At 45.1% G+C, this 21205-nt stretch overlaps 3 protein-coding genes across 3 annotated transcripts in view; all 3 read left to right on the forward strand.

Annotated features, from left to right (window-relative positions):
• Nucleotides 1-3725, forward strand: part of cbwd (COBW domain containing) — a 29377-nt gene extending 25652 nt beyond the window's left edge. The window contains 3 exon segments of the mRNA XM_045225488.1: nt 1796-1922; nt 2236-2255; nt 3414-3725. Of these exon segments, the coding sequence (XP_045081423.1) occupies nt 1796-1922; nt 2236-2255; nt 3414-3725 (459 nt within the window).
• A 648-nt stretch (nt 3726-4373) lies between these two features.
• foxd5 (forkhead box D5) lies at nt 4374-5604 on the forward strand. Its single transcript, XM_041900048.1, has one exon. The coding sequence runs from the start codon at nt 4374-4376 to the stop codon at nt 5433-5435; it is 1062 nt and encodes a 353-aa protein (XP_041755982.1). The 3' UTR covers nt 5436-5604.
• A 1290-nt stretch (nt 5605-6894) lies between these two features.
• pgm5 (phosphoglucomutase 5) overlaps nt 6895-21205 on the forward strand; it is a 46112-nt gene continuing 31801 nt past the window's right edge. Inside the window, exons 1-6 of the mRNA XM_041901430.2 lie at nt 6895-7670; nt 13787-13949; nt 14668-14814; nt 16105-16230; nt 16354-16544; nt 19116-19270. Coding sequence (XP_041757364.1) covers nt 7413-7670; nt 13787-13949; nt 14668-14814; nt 16105-16230; nt 16354-16544; nt 19116-19270 — 1040 coding nt within the window. The 5' untranslated portion in view covers nt 6895-7412. The remainder of the gene's footprint in view (nt 7671-13786; nt 13950-14667; nt 14815-16104; nt 16231-16353; nt 16545-19115; nt 19271-21205) is intronic.

Consider the following 21205-nt stretch of genomic DNA (forward strand, 5'->3'; position numbering starts at 1 on the left):
ACAAGAGCAGAGGAGAGAGAGTTAGCTTTAGCAGTGCGGAGAGCCTCCGTGACACAGAGAAGAGCAGTCTCAGTTGATTGACCAGTCTTGAAACCTTACTGGTTTGGATCAAGAAGGTCATTCTGAGAGAGATAGCAAGAGAGTTGGCTAGAGACGGCACGCTCAAGAGTTTTGGAGAGAAAAGAAAGAAGGGATACTGGTCTGTAGTTGTTGACATCAGAGGGATCGAGTGTTGGTTTTTTGAGAAGGGGTGCAACTCTCGCTCTCTTGAAGACGGAAGGGACATAGCCAGCGGTCAAGGATGAGTTGATGAGCGAGGTGAGGTAAGGGAGAAGGTCACCGGGGATGGTCTGGAGAAGAGAGGAGGGGATAGGGTCAAGCGGGCAGATGGTTGGGCGGCCGGCCGTCACAAGTCGCAAGATTTCATCTGGAGAGAGAGGGGAGAAAGAAGTCAAAGCATAGGGTAGTGCAGTGTGAGCAGGACCAGCAGTGTCATTTGACTTAACAAACGAGGATCGGATGTCGTCAACCTTCTTTTCAAAATGGTTGACGAAGTCATCCACAGAGAGGGAGGAGGGGGGGGGGGGGGGGAGGATTCAGCAGGGAGGAGAAGGTGGCAAAGAGCTTCCTAGGGTTAGAGGCAGATGCTTGGAATTTAGAGTGGTAGAAAGTGGCTTTAGCAGCAGAAACAGATGAAGAAAATGTAGAGAGGAGGGAGTGAAAAGATGCCAGGTCCGCAGGGAGTCTAGTTTTCCCTCCATTTCCGCTCGGCTGCCCGGAGCCCTGTTCTGTGAGCTCGCAATGAGTCGTCAAGCCACGGAGCAGGAGGGGAGGACCGAGCCGGCCGGGAGGATAGGGGACATAGAGAGTCAAAGGATGCAGAAAGGGAGGAGAGGAGGGTTGAGGAGGCAGAATCAGGAGATTGGAGGGAGAAGGATTGAGCAGAGGGAAGAGATGATAGGATGGAAGAGGAGAGAGTAGCGGGAGAGAGAGAGCGAAGGTTGCGACAGCGCATTACCATCTGAGTAGGGGCAGAGTGAGTAGTGATGGAGGAGAGCGAGAGAGAAAAGGATACAAAGTAGTGGTCGGAGACATGGAGGGGAGTTGCAGTGAGATTAGTAGAAGAACAGCATCTAGTAAAGATGAGGTCAAGCGTATTGCCTGCCTTGTGAGTAGGGGGGGACAGTGAGAGGGTGAGGTCAAAAGAGGAGAGGAGTGGAAAGAAGGAGGCAGAGAGAAATGAGTCAAAGGTAGACGTAGGGAGGTTGAAGTCACCCAGAACTGTGAGGGGTGAGCCATCCTCAGGAAAGGAACTTATCAAGGCATCAAGCTCATTGAAGAACTCTCCAAGGGAACCTGAAGGGCGATAAATGACAAGGATGTTAAGCTTGAATGGGCTAGTGACTGTGACAGCATGGAATTCAAATGAGGAGATAGACAGATGGGTCAGGGGAAAAAGAGAGAATGTCCACTTGGGAGAGATGAGGATTCCTGTGCCACCACCCCGCTGACCAGATGCTCTCGGGGTATGCGAGAACACATGGTCAGACGAGGATAGAGCAGTAGGAGTAGCAGTGTTTTCAGTGGTAATCCATGTTTCCGTCAGCGCCAAGAAGTCGAGGGACTGGAGGTATGTATGTCTCAGTCTCTGAACAAAGTGTGTGTGTGTGTGTGTGTGTGTGTGTGTGTGTGTGTGTGTGTGTGTGTGTGTGTGTGTGTGTGTGTGTGTGTGTGTGTGTGTGTGTGTGTGTGTGTGTGTGTGTGTGTGTGTGTGTGTGTGTGTGTGCTATCCCAGGGGATCGTGTCTATTGCAGGTAAAGCCCCCCAGGTGATGTTGCAGGGGGTCCATTAACTCTACAAGCTGGATGAGACCCCACAGGTGTGGGGGGAGGAGCCTAGGGTCAACCGCCTAGTCTTCATAGGTCAGCAATGTGTGTGTCTGTGCATAAGTGTGTGCGTGTGTATGAATGCATTCTTCTGATGCGTACCTTACTCAATAAAGCCTGTCCAACTTGTCCTTTGTATCCCCTCACCTCTAAAGGGAGAAACCTGGACAGAGGTCCCACAGGAACAGTTCATCTCAACAGTACTAAAGGTTGGGGACAGGAAATAAACAAGATCCCCCCTCTCTCTCCTCACGGTGAACTATTCCAGTTTATTCCTGATACACTCCACATGAGGACCTACCTACTGCACTTGTGTTAATCCTCATAACTATGGTGTGTTCCACTTCAGTCCAGGAGGACCTCAAAACGGTATGGTATTTACTGTTAACCATGACTACATGCCAAACCTGATAAGCATTTTATTGACTACGATACAGTCAGGTGTAATTGGGCCACTTGCTCATGGGCCAGATGCTATGAGGAAACATTAGATTAGTGTGTGAGTGGACTTAATCCATCATCAACCATGTTGGTCATCTCATTACCCAGGGATACACCAGACCCTCAATCAAGATAAAGAGACAACTTGAAAATAGAGATGTCATTAGTGCCCTTACTGTCATTTTCTCTGTGTTATTTTAAACTTTGGAAACCCCTAACATCCATAACTTATATATTTAAGTTTGAGTGTATTCATCAATAGTTAGGCTGTGTTTTAGGTCTGTAAGTTGTTGGTGAAGTTAAAGTTTTGTACAGGCTTTTATCACATCTTATCTCAAAAGTGGTGCACCACAAAATTAGGCTTGTCTGTAAATGTCCACATGCTTGACTATTGTTGTTAATTTCATAAATTATCATGTAAGGGTGTTTAAATTATTGAAGTAAAGAAGAATCTGATTTAATGTTTGGAGTTTACAATATTTAATGTTCACATTTCGCTGTTATTACCAATCTGAGAAAAAGTATTGACTGGCATTTTGTTGTAATGACAAATGATTGTGAACTAGCGAATTGATATAAACTCGGGTCTTGGCTGAAGGTGTTTAACTAACGTGCGTAAATCCAATGCAATATTCCACAAGGTGCGTAAAACGCTCCAAGCATATTAACACCTTGGTTTTATTGTTGTGAAGTGACGTTGCATGGGGTCCCCATTCACATTCTGAATAACCAAGAATTATGCATACAAGTCTCAGTCAAGGAGTTTGCCATAGTGAGGAGATTCAGGAAGTTTTCTTTTTGCGTTCATGTAAAATAACGAATAAAATACGTGGGAGTAATAGGCTAATTAGACGGAGAATGGCCCTGTCAAATCGGATGTTTTTGTCTTAAGTCAAATTAATTTAGGCTTTCTACGTTCAAAATGTTACCCAATATATAAACTCAGTTATACTTTAGATTTTAAATGTAATTTTCTATCAAAATGTTACCCAATATATTAACGTCATTGTCTGCCCTAGATCTACATGTGCGTTTAATTTGCTGTGGCCATTCACTCCGAACATAAACCCCGGCTATGTCCCGTAGCCCTATAGCTCACCATGCAGCTGCGCCGTGTTCAACCGGATTCTGATGCTTATTGGCTCGTTAAGTTGCCTCTATAGACGCTTTTCTCTCCCGGCCACGGGGAGCCGTCCCACGGCCATTTTCACGGTCACACCACCTGCGGGCATCCCGAGGTGGCACACTAAACGAAACCACGGGGGTCTGGGGGGTAAAACGCTGCGTTTATTATCAGGGGTAGGCGTGGTGTTCAAACTTCACATCGCATCCCCGGCTCCAGCCGAGCTACTGTGCTACTCTTTTCTCTGCGGGGCGGAGGACCTGCGTAGCTTTTAATATTTTTTTACATTTACATTTTTACGTCATTTAGCAGACGCTCTTACCCAGAGCGACTTACAGTTAGTGCATACATTATTCTTATTTTTTTTTTTCATACTGGCCCCCCGTGGGAAACGAACCCACAACCCTGGCGTTGCAAACACCAACTGAGCTACCTCCCTGCGGGCCATTCCCTCCCCTACCCTGGACGACATTTACATTTACATTTTAGTCATTTAGCAGACGCTCTTATCCAGAGCGACTTACAGTTAGTATGCAGACGACGCTGGGCCAATTGTGCGCTCGCTTTGTAATAAATACTTTTTGCAAACTATATATAGGCCTACAAGTGTTTTTTACTCAACAGTCTTAATTTAGAAGCTTCATGAACTTTGAGGTGTCTGCATACTAGTTCAATTAGCATGTAAGGATTCTCCTCCGCATTAGCTTCGCCTTGTCTGCCCAGACACCCCGCGGCGAGGGGCTACTCTGATAGGTCTGGGTGTGACTGGGCTGTGTGTGTGTGTGTGTGTGGGGGGGTCAACACAAACAGGCTGAACAGGACCACAGGGACAGGAGGAACCGAGAAAGTCAGAGAATACATATATTTGTGCGCTTTTATGCGTCGGTAATTGCGCATTTACGCTTGACGTTGTGGTCTGAGCCATGACCCTCTCCAAAGAGTATGAAGCGTCCCAGCAGACTGGCTTGCCACTGGACGAGGATGAAGTAGACATAGTGGGAGAGGACAAGCCTCTCCATGACCAGCATCTTCTCTACCGGACCGACAGCACCACGGAGCCTAGCTCCTCCGCCGATTCCAGCGCTGAACTGGACTGCTCGGAGTTCGACTCGTCTGGGGAGAGCGAGAATAGTTTCTGTGCAGACACACCTTCATTGGGAAGACCTCACGGTTCTGTAAAGCCCCCGTATTCCTACATCGCTCTCATCACCATGGCAATCTTACAGTGTCCTCTGAAAAAACTGACGCTGAGTGGCATCTGTGACTTCATCAGCAACAAGTTCCCCTACTACCGGGAGAAGTTTCCGGCGTGGCAGAATTCTATCAGGCACAACCTGTCACTCAACGACTGCTTTATCAAGATTCCGAGAGAGCCTGGAAACCCAGGCAAAGGCAACTACTGGTCTCTGGACCCCGCATCTGAGGACATGTTTGACAACGGCAGCTTTCTCCGGCGCAGGAAGAGGTTTAAGAGAAACCAGCAGGAGTATCTGAAAGATGGACTCATGTTTTACCCAAACTTCAGCTGTTACCGGCCTTACGAGCGACCTTACTGCGTCCAAAGCCAAACGAGCGTACCGGCTGCCCCTCTCAGGTATATGCCCGTTCCGGACGGGCTCGTGATGTCAACTTCCTTCTACTTACCATACCCGAGACTAAGCAGCATCTGTAAGGTAGTTGCTCCCAAAAACTTCAGAATGAAACTTTATGCAGTAACACCCGCAGAACAGAAGCCTGCGAGCGACACACATATGAAGTGTTCATTCAGTATTGACAGCATTATGAGTAGAACCTCTCCTTATGTATCACAGAACTCAAATCCACGGAACTCCAACCCACATTGTTCTGTTGATCTTCTCACGGGCACTGCTTGTTTGGTTCCGAGCCTGATTCAAGCTTCAATAACTCCATTCTGCCCAAGTGCAATGTTGAGCGCTGCTCCTTCAATAACAGAGAATGTCCCAATGTGTTACCTTAGTTGTTGAAGTGTTTGTTTGTTATAGCATTAGCCAAAGAAACCTCTTTTTTTATACAAGTGATAAAATGATACAATGGAGGCACGTTTGCGCATTTCTCAAATAAATGATTTAAACTGCATGTTATTTATGTTCATTCAATGTTGAATATGTCAAATGAAGTTAATGTAAATAAGAAGACTGATAATATATTTGTTAAAATATGGTGTCAATGTGAAAGTGGAAACACTTTTGCCAATTGTTTAAAAATGCATTGTATTATGATTTTTTGATTATTTTTTCCAACATTGAAATGAAACAATAAAAATAGTTTGACCATACCATCAGTTGTTTTTTTGCAGTGTTTGATTATGCCTAGGCCAATTTATTTCCTTCCCCACATTTCTTTACACCTAGAAATGTACTGCTAAAGATGTAATCTATTAGTACAAAATAACCTGAGGAAATTATTGCACTTAAAGGTTTCCAATTTCAGTTTCTGGAAAACCAGGCCTAAATTAGCAGGCCTATAATATATTGCACAGACTTACTTCGCAAAAAGGCTAAATAGGCCTCTGAACAGCAAATTACAGTATATGATCTACTTACAATCTTGTTATTATGAATTGTTGTAAGCGTAGGCTATATTTATTTTCATCAATTTTGTTTGTCCTGTAATTGGCGAAACATAACTCTTGTTTGTCACTAAAACAGATCAGTCTAATCAGTGCGAATTTCGTGCCCTGTTTTGTTTTATTGCAATTAAATACATATTAAATAACCATTAAAATACATTTGATTTCATCTTAATTTCCTTGAAAATAGAATGAAAACTTGAGAACGTCTGCATCCAGCTGTAGGCCAGTTCAATGCTGCCACCGTGTGGCCCATGTTTAATGCATTTCAATACAGACAACTACTTTTATAGGACCAATAAGCCTTTTTAAATTTAGCAATGTACGTTTTTCAAAAGTGTATTTCCTTGATTTTGCTCATGGTTATGCTGTCCACTAAGTTTTGCATCAGTGAAGCAGCACATATGCCTCTCGCTCTCTCTCTCTCTCTGGCCACCCATGACGCATCTTGGTCTTTTGATGTTTGCTTTTATGCATATAGTACAAAGAGAGCGAGAGAGACAGAGAGACGTGCCATTGAATAAGATGCACTCCATTTTATCACAGTTTAATTATTTTGGAAAGGGAGTGGATTTTATGTTATCATTCTAGTCCATTAGCTTAAAGTATCATATTAAAACCAACTAGTGTGTTTTACTTTACCTTTAACTATATTGCCTAATATATGGGACAGCGTGGAGGTCTTCTTGACGCATTGCCTTGCCCATGGCCAACAGTGCGCCCTCAGGTCCTGCCTCGTCACTTTTCTGACAGTGATTTGCCTTGTCCGGTTACAGCCCCAGCCCGAAACTATTCTCCCCGCACTCCACCGGGCTATTTTTGTCCAGAGGCGCAGCTGATTGTAGGGGCTTTTGGCCCTGCCTGATTTTGGCAGGCGCGTGTCCTTGTGGAGAGTCAGGCTTATTTGGAAAATAGGGAGTTGTCAGGCGGAAGAGAAGACTTGGCTTAACATTACATTAGCCTACTTTAACATCCAAAGCTCTCACTGCAAGTTTACTGTGGCATGTGTTTAAAACCTACAGTAGGCCTATAACTAGCATATATCTCAAACCGACCTTACAAGCCAAGGAATTTGTTGATGGAACTTATCATCTTAATAGCCATCCCTCTGGAAAGCGCTGGTGTGCTGTCATTGCGTAAACGCATCCCTCACCCCCACCCACCTCGAAAGTGCTACTTCTGGAGGACTAGAGCGGACATCACTGGACCTCTCACCTCCCTAACACAGTCCGTCTCCTACAGCATATGTGTGGCTCTCCACCTTTCTCCAGCCGACAGTTAGGCTTCTGACAGCGCAAATTTCTGTGACAGACAGAGTCATCCCCGGTGTAGCCAGTCGACGCGTCACTCCCGCTGGGTTCTTGTGCGGAGGATGGAGACGAACCCCATTCCCGTGGTAACGGTCCAGACGAGCCCATTTGATGACCAGCGGCCCGGTACCAACGGGTTGCGGCGGAAGACGGCGGTGTTCGAGGGCAAGAAGAACTACCTGCAGAACTACATCCAGAGTGTACTGTCGTCCATCGACCTGAGGGACCGCCAAGGATGCACCATGGTGGTGGGTAGCGACGGACGCTACTTCAGCCGAGCCGCCACCGAAATTATAGTTCAGATGGCCGCTGCCAACGGGGTAAGACAAGAATGTCGTGTCAGAAAGTTTGGAATGGTTCAGGGTTCGTGATGATAATGATAAGGATAATGATAATAAATTAAGCACAGAAATAGCATGATAAACCATTGTATTTTATTTTTAATCCTCCATATGCCTGTGGGTCGTATAAACTATGGTTTATACAGCTGCAACTCTAGTCAAGTGCATAAAAGGGAATGTTGTACACTAGTTTATCTATCACAGACTGCTCTGTTTATGCGCCTCTGAAACGTTTAGTTAATCCAGTGGCCTTGTTTGAACAACACTCAGATTTATGGTGATAGGCATACGTGCATATAGATAGGCAGGCTATATTATAACCTAAGCTTATACCCTCTCCCAGTGTCAGTGTGTTTGTGTGTGTGTATGTGTGTGCGTGCGTGCGCGGGCCTGCGTGAGTGGCGGGGCCTTTTAACCAATTGCGCAGAGCGCTTGGAAAGGACAGCAGCCTATTCTCAGATCTATGCGACACCAAGCTTGGTGAAATGCCCAAAGGAAAATCTGAAGGGAATGTATTTGTTTTGAGATGGGTCTATTTTTCTGCTGGCCCAGCCAAATGTCTCCTGCCTGCCTTATCGGCTGTTCCATCCCTCATCCATTCCTTTCCTGCCCACGCGCAACTCAGCTCCATTCCTCCCCCTCGTTCGAGGCTTGGGGGATACCCAGTTTAGTGGCCACGAGCCAAACTCACAGGACTCACAAGTGCTGGGACGACATTGAAATAATTTTTGTGAAATGCTGGGGGCAGAGTATGGAATGATGATTGGCGTGTAGACCTACAACGGGTCGCTGACAGGGCATGGCAGGTGTGAAGTACGCACCCAAAGGGCACTATTCGATCCAAAGCGATGTCTGGGATAGGTTTAAATATATATATATATTATGGGGAGAGAAGGTTGTCATTAACACAGCTGATTTTCTTTTGTTTTCAAACCATACAAATGTTTTTGCTCTTATCCCAAAAACAAGTTAACCGAGTTTGATTGTATAGAGCCAAAAGTCTCTCTGTGATGCGTGTGATAGAAGGAGTCAGGTGCAGGAGAGTAATACGCATCCAAAGAGTTTATTCCGTCGATAAACAGTTGCTCAAGCATGCGACAACAAAACTCAGGCACAGGGGAAATATCTACCCTGGCAACAACAAGGTAAGGGTAGCTCAACCGAGCTACACACTGCTCACTACAAACAATCACCCACACAGACAAGGAAGCAGAGGGAACACTTATACAATGACTAATTGGGGATAAGGACCAGGTGTGTGTGATTAATTAGACAAGACAAGTGGAGTGATGATAAATGGATCGGCAGCAGCTAGTAAGCCGGTGACGACGAACGCCGAAACCTGCCCGAACAAGGAGGGGAGGCAGCCTCAGCGGAAGTCCCGTCGTGACAGTACCCCGCGCGCCGACCCTGGCCCCGGGGACGGCCAGGAGGACGCGGAGCAGGGCGAGCCGAATGGCGACGGTGGAAATCCCATAACATGGAGGGATCGAGGATATCCCTCACCGGGACCCAGCACCGTTCCTCCGGACCGTACCCTCCCACTCCACGAGGTACTGAAGGCCCCCCACCCAATGCCTCGAATCCAGGATGGAATGAACCGAGTACGCTGGGGCCCCCTCGATGTCCAGAGGAGGTGGAGGGACCTCCCGCACCTCAGACTCTTGGAGCGGACCGGCTAGCACTGGCCTGAGGAGGACGACGCACAGCGCATTGGAGGTGAATGTGGGCAGCATCCCACGTCTCCTCCGTGCGCCGAAAGCAGTCATCCACCGCAGGAGCCTCGGTCTGGCTCTGGTGCCACGGTGCCAGAACCGGTTGGTAACCTAGAACACACTGGAAAGGCGTTAGGTTAGTGGAGGAGTGGCGGAGAGAGTTCCGGGCATATTCTGCCCATGGCAAGAACACTGACTACTCCCCCGGCCGGTCCTGGCAGTAGGACCGCAGGAACCTACCCACGTCCTGATTTACCCGTTCCACCTGCCCATTACTCTCGTGGTGGAACCCAGAGGTCAGGCTGACCGAGACCCCCAGACGTTACATGAACGCCTTCCAGACCTTGGACGTGAACTGGGGACCTCGGTCAGACACTATATCCTCTGGTACCCCGTAGTGCCGGAAGACGTGAGTAAACAGGGCCTCCGCAGTCTGCAGGGCCGTGGGGAGACCGGGCAGATGAAGGAGGTGGCAGGACTTTGAGAAGCGGTCCACAACGACCAGGATGGTGGTGTTACCTTGGGAGAGGGTAAGATCAGTCAGAAAATCAATGCTAAGGTGAGACCATTGTCGTTGTGGAACTGGTAACGGTTGGGCGCACACCGAGCAGGAGGAGACGTACACCCTCACGTCCTTAGCCAAGGTAGGCCAACAGTACTTTCCGCTCAGGCAGCGCACTGTACGACCGATACCTGGGTGACCAGAGAAGGGTGACCTGTATGCCCAGAAGATCAGACGATCACGGATAAGAGCAGGCACATACTGCACCTTAGCTGGACACTGCGGTGGAGATGGATCTTCGAGAAGAAGGCACAGAGGCAGAGCTTGGGTGGCGTGCCCGAGCGTTAGGATAGGACAGCGCCCATCCCTACCTCGGACGCATCCACCTCCACTACAAACGGTAGTGATTGATCGGGGTGGGCTAGTACCGGAGCTGAGGTGAACAGACCCCGCTGTCTCCTGAAGGCCAGATCCGCCTCAGCAGACCAGCTGAGCCGGAATGGCCCACCCTTCAACAGGGATGTGATGGGAGCTGCGACCTTGCCAAAGCCTCGGATAAACCTTCGATAGTAGTTGGAAAAGCCAAGGAATCGCTGAACCTCCTTAACCGTGGTTGGAGTCTGCCAATTACGCACGGCTGAAATGCGATCTCCCTCCATCTCCACCCCTGAGGTGGAAATGCGGTATCCAAGGAAGGAGATGGACTGCTGGAAAAACATACACTTCTCTGCCTTAGCATAAAGGTCATTCTCCAACAGTCGGGCCAGCACCTTGCTAACCAGGGACACATGCTCAGTGCGAGTAGCGTAATCCCCCAAGGATGTCATCGATGTAGACCACTACACCGCGACCAAGCATGTCCCAAAACACCTCGTTCACAAAGGACTGGAAAACTGAGGGAGCATTCATCAAACCATAGGGCATCACCAGGTATTCATAATGCCCCATGGTTGTGCTGAATGCTGTCTTCCACTCATCTCCCTCTCATTCCTTCAGTGGTTGAATCGATGCATGGGGCGCGCTTCTTTACCAAATTGGATCTCAGGAGTGCGTACAACCTGGTGCGTATCCGAGAGGAAGACAAGTGGAGTGATGATAAATGGATCGGCAGCAGCTAGTAAGCAGCTAGTAAGGTAACGACGAACGCCGAAACCTGCCCGAACAAGGAGGGGAGGCAGCCTCGGCGGAGGTCGTGACTCTCTCTCTCTCTCTCTCTCTCTCTCTCTCTCTCTCTCTCTCTCTCTCTCTCTCTCTCTCTTGCTCTCTCTCTCTGTCTCTCTCAAATCTGTCTCTCTCAATTCAATTTCAATTTCAATTTAAGGGCTTTATTGGCATGGGAAAGTTAACATTGCCAAAGCAATTGAAGTAGATAGTAAACAAAAGTGAAATAAACAATAAATATGAACAGTAAACATTACACTCAGAAGTTCCAAAATAATAAATACATTTCTAATGTCATATTATGTATATATACAGTGTTGTAACAATGTGCAAATAGTTAAAGTACAAATGGGAAAATAAATAAACATAAATATGGGTTGTATTTACAATGGTGTTTGTTTTTCACTGGTTGCCCTTTTCTTGTGGCAACAGGTCACAAATCTTGCTGCTGTGATGGCACACTGTGGTATTTCACCCAGTAGATACAGTGGGGGAAAAAAGTATTTAGTCAGCCACCAATTGTGCAAGTTCTCCCACTTAAAAAGATGAGAGAGGCCTGTAATTTTCATCATAGGTACACGTCAACTATGACAGACAAAATGAGAAAAAAATATCCAGAAAATCACATTGTAGGATTTTTTATGAATTTATTTGCAAATTATGGTGGAAAATAAGTATTTGGTCAATAACAAAAGTTTCTCAATACTTTGTTATATACCCTTTGTTGGCAATGACACAGGTCAAACGTTTTCTGTAAGTCTTCACAAGGTTTTCACACACTGTTGCTGGTATTTTGGCCCATTCCTCCATGCAGATCTCCTCTAGAGCAGTGATGTTTTGGGGCTGTCGCTGGGCAACACGGACTTTCAACTCCCTCCAAAGATTTTCTATGGGGGTTGAGATCTGGAGACTGGCTAGGGCACTCCAGGACCTTGAAATGCTTCTTACGACGCCACTCCTTCGTTGCCCGGGCGGTGTGTTTGGGATCATTGTCATGCTGAAAGACCCAGCCACGTTTCATCTTCAATGCCCTTGCTGATGGAAGGAGGTTTTCACTCAAAGTCTCACGATACATGGCCCCATTCATTCTTTCCTTTACACGGATCAGTCGTCCTGGTCCCTTTGCAGAAAAACAGCCCCAAAGCATGATGTTTCCACCCCCATGCTTCACAGTAGGTATGGTGTTCTTTGGATGCAACTCAGCATTCTTTGTCCTCCAAACACGACGAGTTGAGTTTTTACAAAAGTTATATTTTGGTTTCATCTGACCATATGACATTCTCCCAATCCTCTTCTGGATCATCCAAATGCACTCTAGCAAACTTCAGACGGGCCTGGACATGTACTGGCTTAAGCAGTGGGACACATCTGGCACTGCAGGAGTTGAGTCCCTGGCGGCGTAGTGTGTTACTGATGGTAGGCTTTGTTACTTTGGTCCCAGCTCTCTGCAGGTCATTCACTAGGTCCCCCCATGTGGTTCTGGGATTTTTGCTCACCGTTCTTGTGATCATTTTGACCCCACGGGGTGAGATCTTGCGTGGAGCCCCAGATCGAGGGAGATTATCAGTGGTCTTGTATGTCTTCCATTTCCTAATAATTGCTCCCACAGTTGATTTCCTCAAACCAAGCTGCTTACCTATTGCAGATTCAGTCTTCCCAGCCTGGTGCAGGTCTACAATTGTGTTTCGGGTGTCCTTTGACAGCTCTTTGGTCTTGGCCATAGTGGAGTTTGGAGTGTGACTGTTTGAGGTTGTGGACAGGTGTCTTTTATACTGATAACCAGTTCAAACAGGTGCCATTAATACAGGTAACGAGTGGAGGACAGAGGAGCCTCTTAAAGAAGAAGTTACAGGTCTGTGAGAGCCAGAAATCTTGCTTGTTTGTAGGTGACCAAATACTTATTTTCCACCATAATTTGCAAATAAATTCATAAAAAATCCTACAATGTGATTTTCTGGATTTATTTTTCTCAATTTGTCTGTCATAGTTGACGTGTACCTATGATGAAAATTACAGGCCTCTCTCATCTTTTTAAGTGGGAGAACTTGCACAATTGGTGGCTGACTAAATACTTTTTTTCCCCACTGTATGGGAGTTTATCAAAATTGGGATTGTTTTCGAATTCTTTGTGGATCTCTGTAATCTGAATAAAATACTCTCTCTCTCTCTGAATCCTGAAGTGAGGAGATGCGCCGACGTCATAAGAATGAATTCCTCAAGAATGAGGACACTTTTATTTAGAATAGTTGAGATGCTATAGCCTATGGCCAGAACATGCGAGACTATTCGCGTCACTTCAATAAATGGATGTAGACGCCCATGATGACTGTCTGGAATGTAGCCTAGTCCAAGCCTGGTAGAACGTCTGGAACCTCAGTCGGTGCCAAATTCTGGACACATCTGGTCTGGAAAGATGAAGCCCTGAGTGTCATGACAGAAGCCACCTGACCAGTTCTAGAAAACATCTCTTGACAAAAGGCATGACATGAAGCTCATTACAATAAAGTTATGTGAATTTAATCATTCTGTAGGCTGAAGCTACACTGAGCTAGTCTACAATAATAGGCCTTTTCATTCTTGAGTTGCGATGTTTGTACATGCCTTAGTCTTGAATAATGTATGATACAATGAATTACTTATACATGAACATAGGTCCCAGAATGAGATTCAGTCAGCTAAAGTTCCTTCAACTCTCCCTTTGTCTGTGTTTCTTTCAGATCGGTCGGCTGGTGATTGGACACAACGGCCTCCTCTCCACCCCTGCTGTGTCCTGCATCATCAGGAAGATCAAGGCCATTGGTGGAATCATCCTGACAGCCAGTCACAATCCAGGAGGCCCCGGGGGAGACTTTGGGGTCAAATTCAACGTGGCCAATGGAGGTGAGGTGCTTATTTGACTGATTGCTGTCAATCTGCCAGCCAGTCAATCTGTCAGTCAGTTAAAGGATGGATGTCCTCCTACCTAAGGAGTTTTCTTTTCGCCACTGATACTTGTGCTTGCTCTTCTTGGCTTTATGCCCAGGTTGTTAGTGGGCACTTTGTGATAAATGTGTTTTTTAAAAGTGCTATATGAATACAATATTGGTGATTTATTGACTGAGTTAAGAGAGTTAGCACCATAGCCCACTCATAGCCCCTGCAGCTATCCATGTATTCTCTAAACAAGGAATACTCACATATTCCTGAAGTTCCATCATGGACAGGCCTTCTGAGTCCCCAGGCTTTGCAATGGAATCTCAGTCATCTTCCAGTCGTATAAATAGAGCAAAGTGCTCTCCTCATCCCTCATGTCTCACACTACAGTAGCTTTCTCTCAGAGCCCACAGACTATGGCTCTCAAAAGGATTCTACACAATGTTCCCTTTGTCAATGTTCACATGACCCCAGTAGCTTCTTACAATCCTCACATGCTACATAGAAGATGATCACTTCTCAGTAATATGTTATTTAACTTCCTATGAATAACAGTGGTGCATTAAAATGCCAACATAGGCTTCACTGTTCTTAAACATGTATAACAACAATCATAGACCAGGAACAGGTCACATAATGTGAAAACATTGGGTTCCATGGTAACCGTGTCCTCTCCCCCCCATAGGCCCGTCCCCGGACACAGTGATAGAGAAGATTGCCCAGGTGAGTAGGACCCTGGAGGAGTATGCCATCTGTCCTGACCTCCGCATTGACCTGGCCAGGCTGGGACGCCACGACTTTGACCTGGAGAACAAGTTCAAACCCTTCAGAGGTACTGGACACACACAGACCAGACATTTACATTTTAGTCATTTAGCAGACGCTCTTATCCTGAGCGACTATCAGTTAGTGAGTGCATACATTTTTCATACTGGCCCCCCGTGGGAAACGAACCCACAACCCTGGCGTTGCAAACGGCATGCTCTACCAACTGAGCTACACGGGGCCTACACAGACACACACAGAGCAGACACACACAGAGCCAGGGGCGTAGAAGAGACTCTGACATTGGGGGAAACCATTTTGCTACCTGGGTTTTTGTTGTTGTTGAAAAAACAGGTTTTAAATGCTAATTTCTAGTGACTTTTGAAAAAAGGATAAAGAAAAATATTAACTTACAAATGGTAAAATGTACAAGGCTAAGGGGGCCCTTGTAGAGGGGTACTTACTCTGGTACAGTCCAATCAGTCTGAGGGCCATGGCCATTCATACTGTACTGAATACCAGTGTGACTGTTTATGTGCATATATTCAATTACACAACCATTTTGTACTCTTTCTCTGCTACTGTATGATTCATTTCCCAGTATTTGTCTCACTTCCCCTGTCAGTTTGTTACTACTTCTGCTCTACATACTGTATGTTTAAAACTTAACATAATATTTTCAACTTATAATACAGTTCTTATACTGTGATATTAACCAGCAATATACAGTGTTAAAAGCTGTTTTAATAAATAAAAAGGTAGGCATGAACGGTCAAACTGAAATTAATTAATCTCTACTCTAGAGAGAAGATTTTGCAATTTTATAACTCATTTCATGGAATTCTACTCATTTTGCCATGGGGTGTAGAGACAAATGTCTTGCAATTTCCTGGAGAGAAATGTTTGCAGTTTTTAATATGATATCTGAGTGAGAGTGACTAACAAAATCAATGGGGGGCCCCTGGTCGGTAATTCGACCATGATTACTAGAAGTTTAGATAGCTGGCTAGACATATAAAAAAAAATGTTAGCTGACATGGGCTAATTGAGTGACTGTCAGTGACTGACATAACAAGAGAAAAACTGCTGATGCACAACCACATTTTGAAATTGCACCCATTGGGGGGCTAACATTGGGGGGCTCCTATGCCCCTGCACAGAGCAGCATACACAGAGTAGAAACACACACACTGCAAACACATATACATTCACACACTCACACGCCAGGCAAACACAGTCTCACCACACATACACTCTGTTCTTGCATACAAGTAGCATACATGCTATTGGATGGATGGACACATGCAGATACACACTAGACTCTGAGCTACTGCCCTCCTCTTCTGTGTGTTGTTAGTTGAGATAGTGGACTCAGTGGAGTTGTACCTCAACCTGCTGAGAACCATCTTTGACTTCAGCGCCATCAAGAGCCTTCTGACAGGACCTGAACAGCTGAAGATACGGATAGACGCCATGAATGGAGGTAGGACAATACTCACAAAGACCAAAGTAGTTACAGTATTGTATCAGGTGCTTACCAGTGATTATATTGTATTGTATTCTATTCCATAGTATTATTTTCTATTCTATTCTACTCTATTGTCAGTGATGGGTCTGTACGTGCGCCGTATCCTGTGTGATGAGTTGGGGGCTCCTGCCAACGCTGCTGTCAACTGTGTCCCAATGGAGGACTTTGGGGGCCGGCCTCCAGAGCCCAACCTCACATACGCAGCCCCATTGGTTGATGCTATGAAGGGCGGAGACTTTGGTTTCGGAGCTGCGTTCGATGCAGACGGGGTAAGACAGCTGAGGAGGAGAGGAACACTGCCTTCACAAAGTACTCACACCCCTTGACTTTTCCCACATTTAGTTGTGTTACAGCAGTGGTGTTCAAACTTTTTCAGTGGGGACCCCATTTCTTTCGCCAGAAGTTCTGGGTACCCCATTCTTCCCCCCAATAATTTATTGCGACTCCACCCCACCCCAAATCTAATGACACAACCTTAAAATCAGTACATTTAGATTTTTACATCAACAAATAACCTTCAATTCATTGCATTTTTATCTCTTATCAAAATGAAAAGAAACCAATAAATACATTAACTCAATTAAATTGTATCTTTCAAATTATCTTCCTCAAAAATGTTTGTATATTGTCCCATACAATAATCTGTAATCTTAATTTTAATTTTAATTTTGGCGACCCCACTGCAGACCCCGACTTTGAATACCACTGTGTTATAGACTGAATTAAAAATGAATTAAATATAGATTTTTCTTCACCGGCCTACACACAATACGGCATAATGTCAAAGTGGAATTATATTTTTTGACATTTTTACAAATTCATTAATAAAAAGCTGAAATGTCTTGAGTCAATAAGTTCTCAACCCCTTTGTTATGGCAACCCTAAATAAGTTCTGGAGTAAAAATTGCATGGACTCACTCTGTGTGCAAAATTGTGTTTAACATGATTTTTGAATGACTACCTCATCTCTGTACCCCACACATACAATTATCTGCAAGGTCCCTCAGTCGAGCAGTGAATTTTAAACACAGATTCAACCACAAAGACCAGGGATGTTTTCCAATGCCTCGCAAAGAAGGGCACCTATTGGTAGATGGGTAAAAAATAAATAAAGCAGACATTGAATATCCCTTTGAGCATGATGAAGCTATTAATTACACTTTGGATAGTGTATCAATAAACTCAGTCACTTCAAAGATACAAGCATCCTTCCTAACTCAGTTGACGGAGAGGAAGGAAACCGCTCAGGGATTTCACCATGAGGCCAATGGTGACTTTAAAACAGTTACAGAGTTTAATGGCTGTGATAGGAGAAAACTGAGGATGGATCAACAATATTGTAGTTACTCCACAATACTAACCTAATTGATAGAGTGAAAAGAAGGAACCCTGTACAGAATACAAATATTCCTAAACATGCATCCTGTTTGCAACAAGGCACTAAAGTAATACTGCAAAAAATTTGTCAAAATAATTAACTTTTTGTCCTGAATACAAATCCAATACAACAGATTACTGAGTACCACTCTTCATATTTTCAAGCATAGTGGTGGCTGCATCATGTTATGGGTATGCTTGTAATTGTTAAGGACTGGGGAGTTTTTCAGGATAAAAAAAGAAACGGAATGGAGCTAAGCACAGGCAAAATCCTAGAGGAAAACCTGGTTCTGTCTGCTTTCCACCAGATACTGGGAGATTAATTCACCTTTCAGCAGGACAATTACCTAAAACACAAGGCCAAATCTACACTGGAGTTGCTGAGTGGCCGAGTTACAGTTTTGACTTAAATCTACTTGAAAATCTATGGCAAGACCTGAAAATGGTTGACTAGCACTGATCAACAACCAATTTGACAGAGCTTGAATAATTTTGAAAATAATAATGCTGTGGAAAGCTCTTAGAGACTTACCCAAAAAAGACTCACAGCTGTAGTTGCTGCCATAGGTGCTTCCACAAAGTATTGACTCAGGGGTGTGCATATTTATGTAAATGAGATATTTCTGTATTTCATTTTCAATACATTTGCAAAAAATTCTAAAAACATGTTTTCACTTTGTCATTATGGGTTATTGTTTGTAGATGGGTGAGAGAAAAAACACAACAAAATATGGAATAAGTCAAGGGGTGTGAATACTTTCTGAAGGCACTGTATAATATACAAAGTACTACAATACACTTTCAGGGGAGGTGATAAGGACGTTTGATAAGGATGTTTGATTCTGCTGAAATGGGCAGGGTTTACACTTTTGGGACTATTCCATTGGTTCCATGGCAGCAAGCCAAATCAAGCACATGTAAAGTATTTAAAAGAAATCAAGCACTTGACCTATGTCGACCCAGGTCTGCTATCTAATGGGAACTTGGAATTGCCTTTGTTTGTTTTTGTCGGCATTTATTTGCTGGTCAATAGCAGGATGTCAGGCAATGGGACAGCTAATATCTGTGACATAACAAACATCTAATTTTTTCCACAACATCTCACATTAATTTTTAATTTCTACCAGCGTCACACTCACGCACATTAGCCTAACTCAATTACCTAGCCTAGCATCAGGAGCATTATGTCACTCTATTGTATTCCATTGTAGCCCTCTCCCAGTGCTTACAGTGCTGCATTTTAGTAGGAAGGAGTGTGTCCCATACATTTTATTTGATTGGGAGAGATGCAATTAAAACAACCGTATATCAACTGGTAGGGATGGGAGTGAAAGTTAGAGTAACAGCAAATATTTATGTTCAACATACTTTAATTATTGGAGGATTTGATTAGGTATTTATTGGTTATGTATTGATTATTTCTTTATGGATTGCTGTATGGTTGATGAGTGTATGTATTGCAGGACCGGTATATGATCCTGGGTGAGAATGGTTTCTTTGTGAACCCTTCAGACTCCTTGGCTGTCATGGCGGCCAACCTCTCCTGTATCCCTTACTTCAGACAGCTGGGACTAAGGGGCTTCGCTAGGAGTATGGCTACCAGCACTGCCCTAGACAGGTAGGACACACACACACACCAATATCCCTACACCCTGTTTGTGGACGGCTGCTGGGGGAATTGCTCCACATTACTTTTCCATTTTTCAACACCTCTTCACCTTAGCCTCATCTATCCCCCCACCTCCGTCTCTCTCTCTCTCTCTCTCTCTCTCTCTCTCTCTCTCTCTCTCTCTCTCTCTCTCTCTCTCTCTCTCTCTCTCTCTCTCTCTCTCTCTCTCTCTCTCTCTCTCTCTCTCTCTCTCTCTCTCTCTCTCTTTCATCCCTATCTCTCCAACTCTTGCGACCAATCCACAAATACCTGCCCTGGTCCATTCTCTGGAGAGGTTGGACGCCTCAGAGTGGAGAATCCCCCTCTATGAATAACGTAATAAGCTCTCTCTCTCTCTCTTACACACACACACACACACACACACACACACACACACACACACACACACACACACACACACACACACACAGACAGACAGAGCATCTGTAGCCACTCGCTACACCTGCAATAACATCTGCTAAATATGTGTATATGACCAATAAAATTTGATTTGATTTGATTTAAATACAGCCCAAAGGCCCACACACTGAGACATAAGGCTGTCCCAGAACAGAGCAGTGGTGACTGAGATAGTGTGATCAGGGGGTCAGTAATGTACATTAACATTGTGTGTGTGTGTGTGTGTGTGTGTGTGTAACCCTGGCCTCTGACTCTCTCTTTTCCTGTGAGGGTTGGTGGACTCAGTGTCGGTCCTGTTAATGCGGGCAGCTATGGAGGAAATGAGCTCACTCCCCAAGCCCATCTCTCAGGGGGTCGCGGCCGCTATCGCTAACCCTAGATCACGTGTGTGGTTGACGTGACATCACATCATTGATGGCCCTCTAGTCCTGGAGCTGATCTCACACACACATATGTACAGTATATACACACTCACACACACACACATACAGTGGGGAAAAAAAGTATTTAGTCAGCCACCAATTGTGCAAGTTCTCCCACTTAAAAAGATGAGAGAGGCCTGTAATTTTCATCATAGGTACACGTCAACTATGACAGACAAAATGAGAAAAGAAAATCCAGAAATTCACATTGTAGGATTTTTTATGAATTTATTTGCAAATTATGGTGGAAAATAAGTATTTGGTCAATAACAAAAGTTTCTCAATACTTCTTTATATACCCTTTGTTGGCAATGACACAGGTCAAACGTTTTCTGTAAGTCTTCACACGGTTTTCACACACTGTTGCTGGTATTTTGGCCCATTCCTCCATGCAGATCTTCTCTAGAGCAGTGATGTTTTGGGGCTGTCGCTGGGCAACACGGACTTTCAACTCCCTCCAAAGATTTTCTATGGAGTTGAGATCTGGAGACTGGCTAGGCCACTCCAGGACCTTGAAATGCTTCTTACGAAGCCACTCCTTCGTTGCCCGGGCGGTGTGTTTGGGATCATTGTCATGCTGAAAGACCCAGCCACGTTTCATCTTCAATGCCCTTGCTGATGGAAGGTGGTTTTCACTCAAAATCTCACTATACATGGCCCCATTCATTCTTTCCTTTAAACGGATCAGTCGTCCTGTTCCCTTTGCAGAAAAACAGCCCCAAAGCATGATGTTTCCACCCCCATGCTTCACAGTAGGCATGGTGTTCTTTGGATGCAACTCAGCATTCTTTGTCCTCCAAACACGACGAGTTGAGTTTTTACCAAAAAGTTATATTTTGGTTTCATCTGACCATATGACATTCTCCCAATCCTCTTCTGGATCATCCAAATGCACTCTAGCAAACTTCAGATGGGCCTGGACATGTACTGGCTTAAGCAGGGGGACACGTCTGGCACTGCAGGATTTGAGTCCCTGGCGGCGTGGTGTGTTACTGATGGTAGGCTTTGTTACTTTGGTCCCAGCTCTCTGCAGGTCATTCACTAGGTCCCCCCGTGTGGTTCT

Source organism: Coregonus clupeaformis, chromosome 16 (genome assembly GCF_020615455.1).
Source record: "Coregonus clupeaformis isolate EN_2021a chromosome 16, ASM2061545v1, whole genome shotgun sequence".
Taxonomy (NCBI): domain Eukaryota; kingdom Metazoa; phylum Chordata; class Actinopteri; order Salmoniformes; family Salmonidae; genus Coregonus; species Coregonus clupeaformis.